Source organism: Spermophilus citellus, assembly GCF_964194105.1.
Source record: "Spermophilus citellus genome assembly, chromosome: 7".
Classification (NCBI taxonomy): domain Eukaryota; kingdom Metazoa; phylum Chordata; class Mammalia; order Rodentia; family Sciuridae; genus Spermophilus; species Spermophilus citellus.
This window is the reverse complement of record NC_138188.1, coordinates 165626191-165640596: the sequence shown is the minus strand read 5'-3', so window position 1 is coordinate 165640596 and position 14406 is coordinate 165626191. Positions and strand designations below refer to the sequence as shown.

The following is a 14406-nucleotide window of genomic DNA, read 5'->3' as shown; positions in this document are numbered from 1 at the left end:
CACATGAGCACTGTCCCACAGGTGTGAGTCTCAGAGAGGTGTTTCAGGTGTACCCTGCATGGCATATCCAGGGTCAGCCACATGAGCACTGTCCCACAGGTGTGAGTCTCAGAGAGGTGTTTCAGGTGTTCCCTGCATGGCATATCCAGGGTCAGCCACATGAGCACTGTCCCACAGGTTTGAGCCTCAGAGAGGTGTTTCAGGTGTACCCCCATGGCATGTCCAGGGTCAGCCACATGAGCACTGTCTCACAGGTGTGAGTCTCAGAGAGGTGTTTCAGGTGTACCCTCATGGCATGTCCAGGGTCAGCCACGTGAGCACTGTCCCACTGGTGTGAGCCTCAGAGAGGTGTTTCAGGTGTACCTGCATGGCATGTCCAGGGTCAGCCACGTGAGCACTGTCCCACTGGTGTGAGCCTCAGAGAGGTGTTTCAGGTGTACCTGCATGGCATGTCCAGGGTCAGCCACATGAGCACTGTCCCACAGGTGTGAGTCTCAGAGAGGTGTTTCAGGTGTACCCTGCATGGCATGTCCAGTGTCACCCACATGAGCACTGTCCCACAGGTGTGAACCTCAGAGAGGTGTTTCAGGTGTACCTGCATGGCATGTCCAGGGTCAGCCACATGAGCACTGTCCCACAGGTGTGAGCCTCAGAGAGGTGTTTCAGGTGTCCCTGAATGGCATGTCCAGGGTCAGCCACGTGAGCACTGTCCCTCAGGTGTGAGTCTCAGAGAGGTGTTTCAGGTGTACCCTGCATGGCATGTCCAGGGTCAGCCACATGAGCACTGTCCCACAGGTGTGAGCCTCAGAGAGGTTTATCAGGTGTACCCCGCATGGCATGTCCAGGGTCAGTCACATGAGCACTGTCCCACATGGGTGAGCCTCAGAGAGGTGTTTCAGGTGTACCCGCATGGCATGTTCAGGGTCAGCCACATGAGCACTGTCCCACATGTGTGAACCTCAGATAGGTGTTTCAGGTGTACCCTGCATGGCATGTCCAGGGTCAGCCACATGAGCACTGTCCCACAGGTGTGAGCCTCGGAGAGGTGTTTTAGGTGTACCTGCATGGCATGTCCAGGGTCAGCCGCATGAGCACTGTCCCACAGGTGTGAGCCTCAGAGAGGTGTTTCAGGTGTTCCCTGCATGGCATGTCCAGGGTCAGCCACATGAGCACTGTCCCACAGGTGTGAGTCTCAGAGAGGTGTTTCAGGAGTAACCGCATGGCATGTCCAGGGTCAGCCATATGAGCACTGTCCCACAGGTGTAGGCCTCAGAGATGTGGTTCAGGTGTACCCCGCATGGCATGTCCAGGGTCAGCCACATGAGCACTGTCCCACAGGTGTGAGCCTCAGAGAGGTGTTTCAGGTGTACCCCGCATGGCATGTCCAGGGTCAGCCACATGCGCACTGTCTCACAGGTGTGAATCTCAGAGAGGTGTTTCAGGTGTACCCTGCATGGCATGTTCAGTGTCAGCCACATGAGCACTGTCCCACAGGTGTGAGCCTCAGAGAGGTGTTTTAGGTGTCCCTGCATGGCATGTCCATGGTCAGCCACATGAGCACTGTCCCACAGGTGTGAGCCTCAGAGAGGTGTTTCAGGTGTACCCTTCATGGCATGTCCAGGGTCAGCCACATGAGCACTGTCCCACAGGTGTGAGTCTCAGAGAGGTGTTTCAGGTGTACCCTGCATGGCATGTCCAGCGTCAGCCACATGAAAACTGTCCCACAGGTGTGAGTCTCAGAGAGGTGTTTCAGGTGTACCCTGCATGGCATGTCCACGGTCAGCCACATGAGCACTGTCCCACTGGTGTGAGTCTCAGAGAGGTGTTTCAGGTGTACCCTGCATGGCATATCCAGGGTCAGCCACATGAGCACTGTCCCACAGGTTTGAGTCTCAGAGAGGTGTTTCAGGTGTACCCTGCATGGCATGTCCAGGGTCAGCCACATGAGCACTGTCCCACAGGTGTGAGCCTCAGAGAGGTGTTTCAGGTGTGCCCCGCATGGCATGTCCAGGGTCAGCCACATGAGCACTGTCCCACAGGTGTGAACCTCAGAGAGTTGTTTCAGGTGTACCCTGCATGGCATGTCCAGGGTCAGCCACATGAGCACTGTCCCACAGGTGTGAGTCTCAGAGAGCTGTTTCAGGTGTACCCTGCATGGCGTGTCCAGGGTCAGCCACATGAGCACTGTCCCACAGGTGTGAGTCTCAGAGAGGTATTTCAGGTGTTCTCTGCATGGCATATCCAGGGTCAGCCACATGAGCACTGTCCCACAGGTGTGAGCCTGAGAGAGGTGTTTCAGGTGTACCCCCATGGCATGTCCAGGGTCAGCCACAAGAGCACTGTCCCACAGTTGTGAGTCTCAGAGAAGTGTTTCAGTTGTACCCTACATGGCATGTAGAGGGTCAGCCACATGAGCACTGTCCCACAGGTGTGAGTCTCAGAGAAGTGTTTCAGGTGTACCCTGCATGGCATGTCCAGGGTCAGCCACATGCGCACTGTCCCACAGGTGTGAGTCTCACAGAGGTGTTTCAGGTGTACCCTGCATGGCATGTCCAGGGTCAGCCACGTGAACACTGTCCCAGTGGTGTGAGTCTCAGAGAGGCGTTTCAGGTGTACCTGCATGGCATGTCCAGGGTCAGCCACATGAGCACTGTCCCACAGGTGTGAGTCTCAGAGAGGTGTTTCAGGTGTACCCTGCATGGCATGTCCAGGGTCAGCCACGTGAGCACTGTCCCTCAGGTGTGAGTCTCAGAGAGGTGTTTCAGGTGTACCTTCCATGGAATGTCCAGGGTCAGCCACATGAGCACTGTCCCACAGGTGTGAGCCTCAGAGAGGTGTTTCAGGTGTCCCTGCATGGCATGTTTAGGGTCAGCCACGTGAGCACTGTCCCTCAGGTGTGAGTCTCAGAGAGGTGTTTCAGGTGTACCCTGCATGGCATGTCCAGGGTCAGCCACATGAGCACTGTCCCACTGGTGTGAGCCTCAGAGAGGTGTTTCAGGTGTACCCCGAATGGCATGGCTAGGGTCAGTCACATGAGCACTGTCCCACAGGTGTGAGCCTCAGAGAGGTGTTTCAGTTGTACCCGCATGGCATGTTCAGGGTCAGCCACATGAGCACTGTCCCACAGGTGTGAACCTCAGATAGGTGTTTCAGGTGTACCCTGCATGGCATGTCCAGGGTCAGCCACATGAGCACTGTCCCACAGGTGTGAGCCTCAGAGAGGTGTTTCAGGTGTACCTGCATGGCATGTCCAGGGTCAGCCGCATGAGCACTGTCCCACAGGTGTGAGCCTCAGAGAGGTGTTTCAGGTGTTCCCTGCATGGCATGTCCAGGGTAAGCCACATGAGCACTGTCCCACAGGTGTGAGTCTCAGAGAGGTGTTTCAGGAGTACCCGCATGGCATGTCCAGGGTCAGCCACATGAGCACTGTCCCACAGGTGTGAGCCTCAGAGAGGTGGTTCAGGTGTACCCCGCATGGCATGTCCAGGGTCAGCCACATGAGCACTGTCCCACAGGTGTGAGCCTCAGAGAGGTGTTTCAGGTGTACCCCGCATGGCATGTCCAGGGTCAGCCACATGCGCACTGTCTTACAGGTGTGAGCCTCAGAGAGGTGTTTCACGTGTACCCCGCATGTCATGTCCAGGGTCAGCCACATGAGCACTGTCCCACAGGTGTGAGCCTCAGAGAGGTGTTTCACGTGTACGCCGCATGGCATGTCCAGGGTCAGCCACATGAGCACTGTCCCACAGGTGTGAGCCTCAGAGAGTTGGTTCAGGTGTACCCCGCATGGCATGTCCAGGGTCAGCCACATGAGCACTGTCCCACAGGTGTGAGCCTCAGAGAGGTGTTTCACGTGTACCCCGCATGGCATGTCCATGGTCAGCCACATGAGCACTGTCCCACAGGTGTGAGTCTCAGAGAGGTGTTTCAGGTGTACCCTGCATGGCATGTCCAGGGTCAGCCACATGAGCACTGTCCCACATGTGTGAGCCTCAGAGAGGTGTTTCAGGTGTACCCTGCATGGCATGTTCAGGGTCAGCCACAAGAGCACTGTCCCACAGGTGTGAGTCTCAGAGAGGTGTTTCAGGTGTACCCTGCATGGCATGTCCAGGGTCAGCCACATGAGCACTGTCCCACATGTGTGAGTCTCAGAGAGGTGTTTCAGGTGTACCCCGCATGGCATGTCCAGGGTCAGCCACGTGAGCACTGTCCCACATGTGTGAGCCTCAGAGAGGTGTTTCAGGTGTACCCCGCATGGCATGTCCAGGGTCAGCCACATGCGCACTGTCTCACAGGTGTGAGCCTCAGAGAGGTGTTTCAGGTGTACCCTGCATGGCATGTCTAGGGTCAGCCACATGCGCACTGTCTCACAGGTGTGAGTCTCAGAGAGGTGATTCAGGTGTACCCTGCATGGCATGTCCAGGGTCAGCCACATGAGCACTGTCCCACAGGTGTGAGTCTCAGAGAGGTGTTTCAGGTGTACCCTGCATGGCATGTCCAGTGTCAGCCACATGAGCACTGTCCCACAGGTGTGAGCCTCAGAGAGGTGTTTTAGGTGTCCCTGCATGGCATGTCCAGGGTCAGCCACATGAGCACTGTCCCACAGGTGTGAGCCTCAGAGAGGTGTTTCAGGTGTACCCTGCATGGCATATCCAGGGTCAGCCACATGAGCACTGTCCCACAGGTGTGAGTCTCAGAGAGGTGTTTCAGGTGTACCCTGCATGGCATGTCCAGCGTCAGCCACATGAAAACTGTCCCACAGGTGTGAGTCTCAGAGAGGTGTTTCAGGTGTACCCTACATGGCATGTCCAGGGTCAGCCACATGAGCACTGTCCCACATGTGTGAGCCTCAGAGAGGTGTTTCAGGTGTACGCCGCATGGCATGTCCAGGGTCAGCCACATGAGCACTGTCCCACAGGTGTGAGTCTCAGAGAGGTGTTTCAGGTGTACCCGCATGGCATGTCCAGGGTCAGCCACATGCGCACTGTCTCACAGGTGTGAGTCTCAGAGAGGTGTTTCAGGTGTACCCCGCATGGCATGTCCAGGGTCAGCCACATGAGCACTGTCCCACAGGTGTGAGCCTCAGAGAAGTGTTTCAGGTGTACCCCGCATGGCATGTCCAGGGTCAGCCACATGAAAACTGTCCCACAGGTGTGAGTCTCAGAGAGGTGTTTCAGGTGTACCCTACATGGCATGTCCAGGGTCAGCCACATGAGCACTGTCCCACAGGTGTGAGGCTTAGAGAGGTGTTTCAGGTGTACTCTGCATGGCATGTCCAGGGCCAGCCACATGCGCACTGTCTCACAGGTGTGAGTCTCAGAGAGGTGTTTCAGGTGTACCCTGCATGGCATGTCCAGGGTCAGCCACATGAGCACTGTCCCACAGGTGTGAGTCTCAGAGAGGTGTTTCAGGTGTACCCTGCATGGCATGTCCAGGGTCAGCCACATGAGCACTGTCCCACATGTGTGAGCCTCAGAGAGGTGTTTCAGGTGTACCCCGCATGGCATGTCCAGGGTCAGCCACGTGAGCACTGTCCCACAGGTGTGAGCCTCAGAGAGGTGTTTCAGGTGTACCCCGCATGGCATGTCCAGGGTCAGCCACATGCGCACTGTCTCACAGGTGTGAGTCTCAGAGAGGTGTTTCAGGTGTACCCTGCATGGCATGTCTAGGGTCAGCCACATGCGCACTGTCTCACAGGTGTGAGCCTCAGAGAGGTGTTTCAGGTGTACCCTGCATGGCATGTCTAGGGTCAGCCACATGCGCACTGTCTCACAGGTGTGAGTCTCAGAGAGGTGTTTCAGGTGTACCCTGCATGGCATGTCCAGGGACAGCTACATGAGCACTGTCCCACAGGTGTGAGTCTCAGAGAGGTGTTTCAGGTGTACCCCGCATGGCATGTCCAGGGTCAGCCACATGAGCACTGTCCCACAGGTGTGAGCCTCAGAGAGGTGGTTCAGGTGTACCCCGCATGGCATGTCCAGGGTCAGCCACATGAGCACTGTCCCACATGTGTGAGCCTCAGAGAGGTGTTTCAGGTGTACCCCGCATGGCATGTCCAGGGTCAGCCACATGCGCACTGTCTCACAGGTGTGAGTCTCAGAGAGGTGTTTCAGGTGTACCCTGCATGGCATGTCCAGGGTCAGCCACATGCGCACTGTCTCACAGGTGTGAGTCTCAGAGAGTTGTTTCAGGTGTACCCTGCATGGCATGTCCTGGGTCAGCCACATGAGCACTGTCCCACAGGTGTGAGTCTCAGAGAGGTGTTTCAGGTGTACCCTGCATGGCATGTACAGGGTCAGCCACATGAGCACTGTCCCTCAGGTGTGAGTTTCAGAGAGGTGTTTCAGGTGTACCCCGCATGGCATGTCCAGGGTCAGCCACATGAGCACTGTCCCACATGTGTGAGCCTCAGAGAGGTGTTTCAGGTGTACCCCGCATGGCATGTCCAGGGTCAGCCACATGAGCACTGTCCCACAGGTGTGAGTCTCAGAGAGGTGTTTCAGGTGTACCCGCATGGCATGTCCAGGGTCAGCCACATGCGCACTGTCTCACAGGTGTGAGTCTCAGAGAGGTGTTTCAGGTGTACCCTGCATGGCATGTCCAGGGTCAGCCACATGAGCACTGTCCCACAGGTGTGAGTCTCAGAGAGGTGTTTTGGTGTTCCCTGCATGGCATATCCAGGGTCAGCCACATGAGCACTGTCCTACAGGTGTGAGTCTCAGAGAGGTGTTTCAGGTGTACCCTGCATGGCATGTCCAGGGTCAGCCACATGAGCACTGTCCCACAGGTGTGAGCCTCAGAGAGGTGTTTCAGGTTTATCTGCATGGCATGTCCAGGCTCAGCCACATGAGCACTGTTCCACAGGTGTGAGCCTCAGAGAGGTGTTTCAGGTGTACCCCGCATGGCATGTCCACGTTCAGCCACGTGAGCACTGTCCCACATGTGTGAGCCTCAGAGAGGTGTTTCAGGTGTACCCCACATGGCATGTGCAGGGTCAGCCACATGAGCACTGTCCCACAGGTGTGAACCTCAGATAGGTGTTTCAGGTGTACCCTGCATGGCATGTCCAGGGTCAGTCACATGAGCACTGTCCCTCAGGTGTGAGTCTCAGAGAGTTGTTTCAGGTGTACCCTGCATGGCATGTCCAGGGTCAGCCACATGAGCCCTGTCCCACAGGTGTGAGTCTCAGAGAGGTGTTTCAGGTGTACCCGCATGGCATGTCCAGGGTCAGCCACATGAGCACTGTCCCTCAGGTGTGAACCTCAGAGAGGTGTTTCAGGTGTACCCCGCATGGCATGTGCAGGGTCAGCCACATGAGCACTGTCCCACAGGTGTGAGCCTCAGAGAGGTGTTTCAGGTGTACCCGCATGGCATGTCCAGGGTTAGCCACATGAGCACTGTCCCTCAGGTGTGAACCTCAGAGAGGTGTTTCAGGTGTACCCCGCATGGCATGTGCAGGGTCAGCCACATGAGCACTGTCCCACTGGTGTGAGTCTCAGAGAGGTGTTTCAGGTGTACCCGCATGGCATGTCCAGGGTCAGCCACATGAGCACTGTCCCACAGGTGTGAGCCTCAGAGAGGTGTTTCACGTGTACCCCGCATGGCATGTCCAGGGTCAGCACATGAGCACTGTCCCACAGGTGTGAGTCTCAGAGAGGTGTTTCAGGTGTACCCCCATGGCATGTCCAGGGTCAGCCACATGCGCACTGTCCCACAAGTGTGAGCCTCAGAGAGGTGTTTCAGGTGTACCCGCATGGCATGTCCAGGGTCAGCCACATGAGCACTGTCTCACATGTGTGAGTCTCAGAGAGGTGTTTCAGGTGTACCCCGCATGGCATGTCCAGGGTCAGCCACATGAGCACTGTTTCACAGGTGTGAGCCTCAGAGAGGTGTTTCAGGTGTACCCCGCATGGCATGTCCAGGGTCAGCCACATGAGCACTGTCCCACAGGTGTGAGCCTCAGAGAGGTGTTTCAGGTGTACCCTGCATGGCATGTCTAGGGTCAGCCACATGCGCACTGTCTCACAGGTGTGAGTCTCAGAGAGGTGTTTCAGGTGTACCCTGCATGGCATGTCCAGGGTCAGCCACATGAGCACTGTCCCACAGGTGTGAGTCTCAGAGAGGTGTTTCAGGTGTACCCCGCATGGCATGTCCAGGGTCAGCCACATGAGCACTGTCCCACAGGTGTGAGCCTCAGAGAGGTGGTTCAGGTGTACCCCGCATGGCATGTCCAGGGTCAGCCACATGAGCACTGTCCCACATGTGTGAGCCTCAGAGAGGTGTTTCAGGTGTACCCCGCATGGCATGTCCAGGGTCAGCCACATGAGCACTGTCCCACATGTGTGAGCCTCAGAGAGGTGTTTCAGGTGTACCCCGCATGGCATGTCCAGGGTCAGCCACATGAGCACTGTCCCACAGGTGTGAGTCTCAGAGAGGTGTTTCAGGTGTACCCTGCATGGCATGTCCAGGGTCAGCCACATGAGCACTGTCCCACAGGTGTGAGTCTCAGAGAGGTGTTTCAGGTGTACCCCGCATGGCATGTCCAGGGTCAGCCACATGAGCACTGTCCAACAGGTGTGAGCCTCAGAGAGGTGTTTCAGGTGTACCCCGCATGGCATGTCCAGGGTCAGCCACATGCGCACTGTCTCACAGGTGTGAGTCTCAGAGAGGTGTTTCAGGTGTACCCTGCATGGCATGTCCAGGGTCAGCCACATGCGCACTGTCTCACAGGTGTGAGTCTCAGAGAGGTGTTTCAGGTGTACCCTGCATTTCATGTCCTGTGTCAGCCACATGAGCACTGTCCCACAGGTGTGAGTCTCAGAGAGGTGTTTCAGGTGTACCCTGCATGGCATGTCTAGGGTCAGCCACATGAGCACTGTCCCTCAGGTGTGAGTCTCAGAGAGGTGTTTCAGGTGTACCCCGCATGGCATGTCCAGGGTCAGCCACATGCGCACTGTCTCACAGGTGTGAGTCTCAGAGAGGTGTTTCAGGTGTACCCTGCATGGCATGTCCAGGGTCAGCCACATGAGCACTGTCCCACAGGTGTGAGTCTCAGAGAGGTGTTTCAGGTGTTCCCTGCATGGCATGTCCAGGGTCAGCCACATGAGCACTGTCCCACATGTGTGAGTCTCAGAGAGGTGTTTCAGGTGTACCCTGCATGGCATGTCCAGGGTCAGCCACATGAGCACTGTCCCACAGGTGTGAGCCTCAGAGAGGTGTTTCAGGTTTACCTGCATGGCATGTCCAGGCTCAGCCACATGAGCACTGTTCCACAGGTGTGAGTCTCAGAGAGGTGTTTCAGGTGTACCCCGCATGGCATGTCCAGGGTCAGCCACATGAGCACTGTCCCACAGGTGTGAGTCTCAGAGAGGTGTTTCAGGTGTACCCGCATGGCATGTCCAGGGTCAGCCACATGAGCACTGTCCCACAGGTGTGAACCTCAGATAGGTGTTTCAGGTGTACCCTGCATGGCATGTCCAGGGTCAGTCACATGAGCACTGTCCCTCAGGTGTGAGTCTCAGAGAGTTGTTTCAGGTGTACCCTGCATGGCATGTCCAGGGTCAGCCACATGAGCACTGTCCCACAGGTGTGAGTCTCAGAGAGGTGTTTCAGGTGTACCCGCATGGCATGTCCAGGATCAGCCACATGAGCACTGTCCCTCAGGTGTGAACCTCAGAGAGGTGTTTCAGGTGTACCCCGCATGGCATGTGCAGGGTCAGCCACATGAGCACTGTCCCACAGGTGTGAGTCTCAGAGAGGTGTTTCAGGTGTACCCGCATGGCATGTCCAGGGTCAGCCACATGAGCACTGTCCCACAGGTGTGAGCCTCAGAGAGGTGGTTCAGGTGTACCCCGCATGGCATGTCCAGGGTCAGCCACATGAGCACTGTCCCACAGGTGTGAGCCTCAGAGAGGTGTTTCACGTGTACCCCGCATGGCATGTCCAGGGTCAGCCACATGAGCACTGTCCCACAGGTGTGTACCTCAGAGAGGTGTTTCAGGTGTACCCCGCATGGCATGTCCAGGGTCAGCCACATGAGCACTGTCCCACAGGTGTGAGTCTCAGAGAGGTGTTTCAGGTGTACCCTGCATGGCATGTCCAGGGTCAGCCACATGAGCACTGTCCCATAGGTGTGAGTCTCAGAGAGGTGTTTCAGGTGTACCCCGCATGGCATGTCCAGGGTCAGCCACATGAGCACTGTCCCACAGGTGTGAGTCTCAGAGAGGTGTTTCAGGTGTACCCCGCATGGCATGTCCAGGGTCAGCCACATGAGCACTGTCCCACAGGTGTGTACCTCAGAGAGGTGTTTCAGGTGTACCCCGCATGGCATGTCCAGGGTCAGCCACATGAGCACTGTCCCACAGGTGTGAGTCTCAGAGAGGTGTTTCAGGTGTACCCCGCATGGCATGTCCAGGGTCAGCCACATGAGCACTGTCCCACAGGTGTGAGTCTCAGAGAGGTGTTTCAGGTGGACCCCGCATGGCATGTCCAGGGTCAGCCACATGAGCACTGTCCCACAGGTGTGAGTCTCAGAGAGGTGTTTCAGGTGTACCCCGCATGGCATGTCCAGGGTCAGCCACATGAGCACTGTCTCACATGTGTGAGTCTCAGAGAGGTGTTTCACGTGTACCCCGCATGGCATGTCCAGGGTCAGCCACATGCGCACTGTCCCACAGGTGTGAGTCTCACAGAGGTGTTTCAGGTGTACCCTGCATGGCATGTCCAGGGTCAGCCACATGAGCACTGTCCCACAGGTGTGAGCCTCAGAGAGGTGTTTCAGGTGTACCCCGCATGGCATGTCCAGGGTCAGCCACATGAGCACTGTCCCACAGGTGTGAGCCTCAGAGAGGTGTTTCAGGTGTACCAGCATGGCATGTCCAGGGTCAGCCACATGAGCACTGTCCCACAGGTGTTAACCTCAGAGAGGTGTTTCAGGTGTACCCGGCATGGCATGTCCAGGGTCAGCCACATGAGCACTGTCCCTCAGGTGTGAGTCTCAGAGAGGTGTTTCAGGTGTACCCCGCATGGCATGTCCAGGGTCAGCCACGTGAGCACTGTCCCACAGGTGTGAGCCTCAGAGAGGTGTTTCAGGTGTACCCCGCATGGCATGTCCAGGGTCAGCCACATGAGCACTGTCCCACAGGTGTGAGCCTCAGAGAGCTGTTTCAGGTGTACCCCGCATGGCATGTCCAGGGTTAGCCACATGAGCACTTTCCCACGGGTGTCGAGGATATAGCTGTGACCTAGGAAGCCAGGGGAAGAAGTCAGGAGAGTAGGGTGGGAGTCTGCAGAAGGTCAGCAGGCCTGGTGGTCCCCAAGGCTCCCACCCACTCTGAGACCCTGGAGGAGCTGCCCAGATGGCCCCGGTCACCCGAGTGTGGCAGGCCAGGGAAAGGGCAGGGAAGGTGGCAATGGGGGCCGTGCTGTGGGGATAGAAGAGAGGCTGCCTGGCAGGACAGGTGGTAAGTTCCATGCCTGTGTCCATCAGGTCCGCCAGCGTGCTGCCAGCCTCCTGCAGGAAGCCAAGGCCCAGGCCGCACTGGTGCTGGAGAGCCTGGAGGCTCGACAGGAATGACCGCTGGTGGGCACGAGACGGCAGGAGGCCTCCCTGGACGGCATGGCCTTCAGCAGCCCTCACCTTCCTGAGGAACCCCAGCTCCTTGGGACAGAGTTCCACACGGCTCATCCACGTGGGGTCAGGAAACATGGGCAGAGGCGAGCAGTAGGGCCAGGGTTTGGGCAGGCCTGTCCTGGTCTCTTGTGAACCAACAGACTGTCACTCTTGGTCACCTGTGGCCTCAATAAAGTATGAACTCCAAACCTATGTGATGTGTTTGGGTTTGGGGAAGGGGTCCCATGGTCAGCGAGTCCCCAGGTGACAGTCCCAGTCCAAGGGTCCCTAGACGGGGAGGCTGTGCCCAGTCCCAGGAGGCTCAGGCCAGTGCAGGTGCCTGGGACCATGTGGCAGGACCTTCAGGGACAGGACCCTTGCATTGGACAGCAAGTGGCCCTGAGGACCTACATGCACTGGAGGGTGGGGCCCAGGGACCAGCCCGGGGCTCCTCCTCAGCTGTCTGCTGAGCCCTGACAGGTGACTTCAGATGCGACAGTCCCGTAGCTGGTCTGCCTGCGTGCAGCCTTCCTGAGCTGGGCAGTGAGCCCACCTGCCTCGAGGGAGGACGTCACGGTGAAATCTGACCCTCCTTCTCAGGCAGTCACCAGCACCCTGGGACACGAGAAGGGAAAAGACGTCCACTGCCTCATGAGCCACAGGGACACAGGACTCTCCTGCAGACCAGGCCACAGGGGTCAGGTGCTGGGGAGGGCAGCCTGCCCCTGGCAGCGAGGCAGGAGGTTGCAGGGGAAGGTGCGGTGTCCGTCGGGTCCTCTAGGTCTTGACATGCTGTCCAGCTGGGTTGAGGGCTCCCGTCCGTCCCCTCCCACCACCCCCAAACTCCTGCTCAACTGCAGACCCCCGTGGCCTGAACCTGTCACCACAGGAGGACCTCAGGAGGTCAAGTGGGGCTCTCGACAGCATGGTGGAGCAGGATTCAGGGAGTCAGAGACAGCAAGATTCTCTTGGGGAAGCAGCAGCGAGGCCCTGGCCCAGGGGCCAGTGTCCCCAGGGGGCAGGCGGCCAGGGCTGGACCAGTGTGGGCCAGGGCAGCTCCCTCCCATCCTCCCTCTGAGGGTCTTTTCTGTCTTGCCACAGTTCTGGCCCCTGCCTTCCTGCACCCCTCGCTCGCTGCTCTTTTGAGACTCGGTATTTTTTCTATCTCGGGAGTGGATCTCCTTCCCTCTGGCATGTGGGCTCCTCTGAGGGACGTGGTGCCCACGAGGGCCAAGTAGAGTGGAGACCACCAGGCACCACACCTGTCCTTCATCTCCTCTACCTGGGGAGAGTGGGTGCATGGGGCTTGACCCTCGTGATGTGGGGGCTGCCAGGCAGGTTGCCGGGTCAGGCCTGTTGCTGGGAATGTCCAGTGGTCAGCCCTTGAAGTCTCCTGCGGGTGTGTGCCATCATTAGAGAGGCACATGCCCCCTAGGCTTCTACCCCACAGGATCTTAGGGTGGGGTGCCCAAGCACAATGGGCTTGGCCAGGGCGAGGCTGAAGTCTCAAATCAGGGTTACCCCGTGGCCAAGGGCACAGGGCACTGAGCAAGCCTCAGCCAGGAAAGGGCATGGGACCCTGACCCTAGACCTCAGTGGGCACACCTAGGCCTTCACGCCTGCTGCCCCAGGGCCCTCGTGCCCTGTCTAGGCAGGAGGGGACTGGGCCAGCCCAGAGGCCCACAGAGGGCCTTGTGGGGTCAGTAACCAGGGTCCCCACTGCCCCCAGGCCCCACTTGTCCCATGAGGCTCCCACTCTACCATGAGTCCTCATTGGCCCCCCGTCTCCCAGGGCTCCTGCTGTCCCCACAGAGACCCAGGGGTCTCCACTCTTGGGTGCACTCTCTGGGCACAGTCTCTAACCTTTGGCCTCTGGTCTCTCTCAGGCCACATCCCTGAACAGCTGTAGGCTGAGCACAGTGACCATGGGTCTGTCTGCTGCTGCCAGGAAGTGGGTCCAGGAGCCCTGGGGAACCGGGCAGAAGTGGAGCCTGTACCTGGGGGATGCATGGAATGTGGAGGGGCCTGCATCCCCACATGGAAGGTCCTGCCTCGTCAGGGCCACCTTCCCCTCCTATTCCTGGGTCAGGAGGGCCTGGCCTGCTGGGCAGCGGGGCACATGAGCTGCCTTTTGGGATCCACCAGACCCCACGGGGTGCTCCACTGTGACTTTCTCCACCTGTTCCTTGACTGAGTGACTGTGGGGGACAGGGTGCCTCTGGCACTTGGATGCTGGGAGATCGGGGGGGGGGGGGTTTGCTCTGGAATGATCTGGGCAGGAGGCTGCAGGGCCAGGCTGCAGGGCCTCCTGTGGGAGGAGGGAGGTGGCTTTGTGGGTTGCTGGCTCCTTCCAGCTGTGGGCTCCCTGGGGAAAGCACCTGGGAAACCCGGGGCCATGCTGACTTGGCCCCAGGGTTAGGAAGGCAGATGTGGTGCCTGCCCCAGGGAAGGGCCTGTGTCCAGCGCCGGGGGCTGGGAAGACTACTGCCCATGCACGCGGGAATGCCTGTCACTGGTTTGGAATTTGCAGGGGCTGTTTGTAGCTGGGGGTGCAGGGGCTGCAAGAACCTCACCACAGCCCAAGGGGCCCTTCATCACCGCTAGGTGGGAGCCCCAGGTTCAAACGTGGGTCCCATGAGGAGGGGACATTTGGGGCCTTGGGGGCTCTGGGATGGCCAGATGAGGATCCATTAACTCAAGCCTCCATTCCCCTGAGCTCTGGTGCTGACGGCAGGCAGAGAAGGAGTGCCTCCTGTCCTGGCTCCCCTGACCTGTCCCTCTGAGGATTCTTCAGG

General features: G+C 58.1%; 1 protein-coding gene across 2 annotated transcripts in view; it reads left to right on the top strand.

The window, feature by feature from the left end:
• The window catches only part of FTCD (formimidoyltransferase cyclodeaminase), a gene marked incomplete at its 5' end in the record, with an annotated part of 81576 nt that extends 69385 nt beyond the window's left edge, over nucleotides 1-12191 (top strand). Inside the window, one exon of one of the 2 annotated variants that reach the window (XM_081302212.1) lies at nucleotides 11509-12191. In XM_081302212.1, the coding sequence (XP_081158338.1) occupies nucleotides 11509-11646 (138 nt within the window). In that variant the 3' untranslated portion in view covers nucleotides 11647-12191. Of the gene's footprint in view, nucleotides 1-11488 lie in introns of both variants that reach the window. The other variant, XM_081302213.1, reaches the window with a different exon arrangement.
• Nucleotides 12192-14406: the final 2215 nt, after the last annotated feature.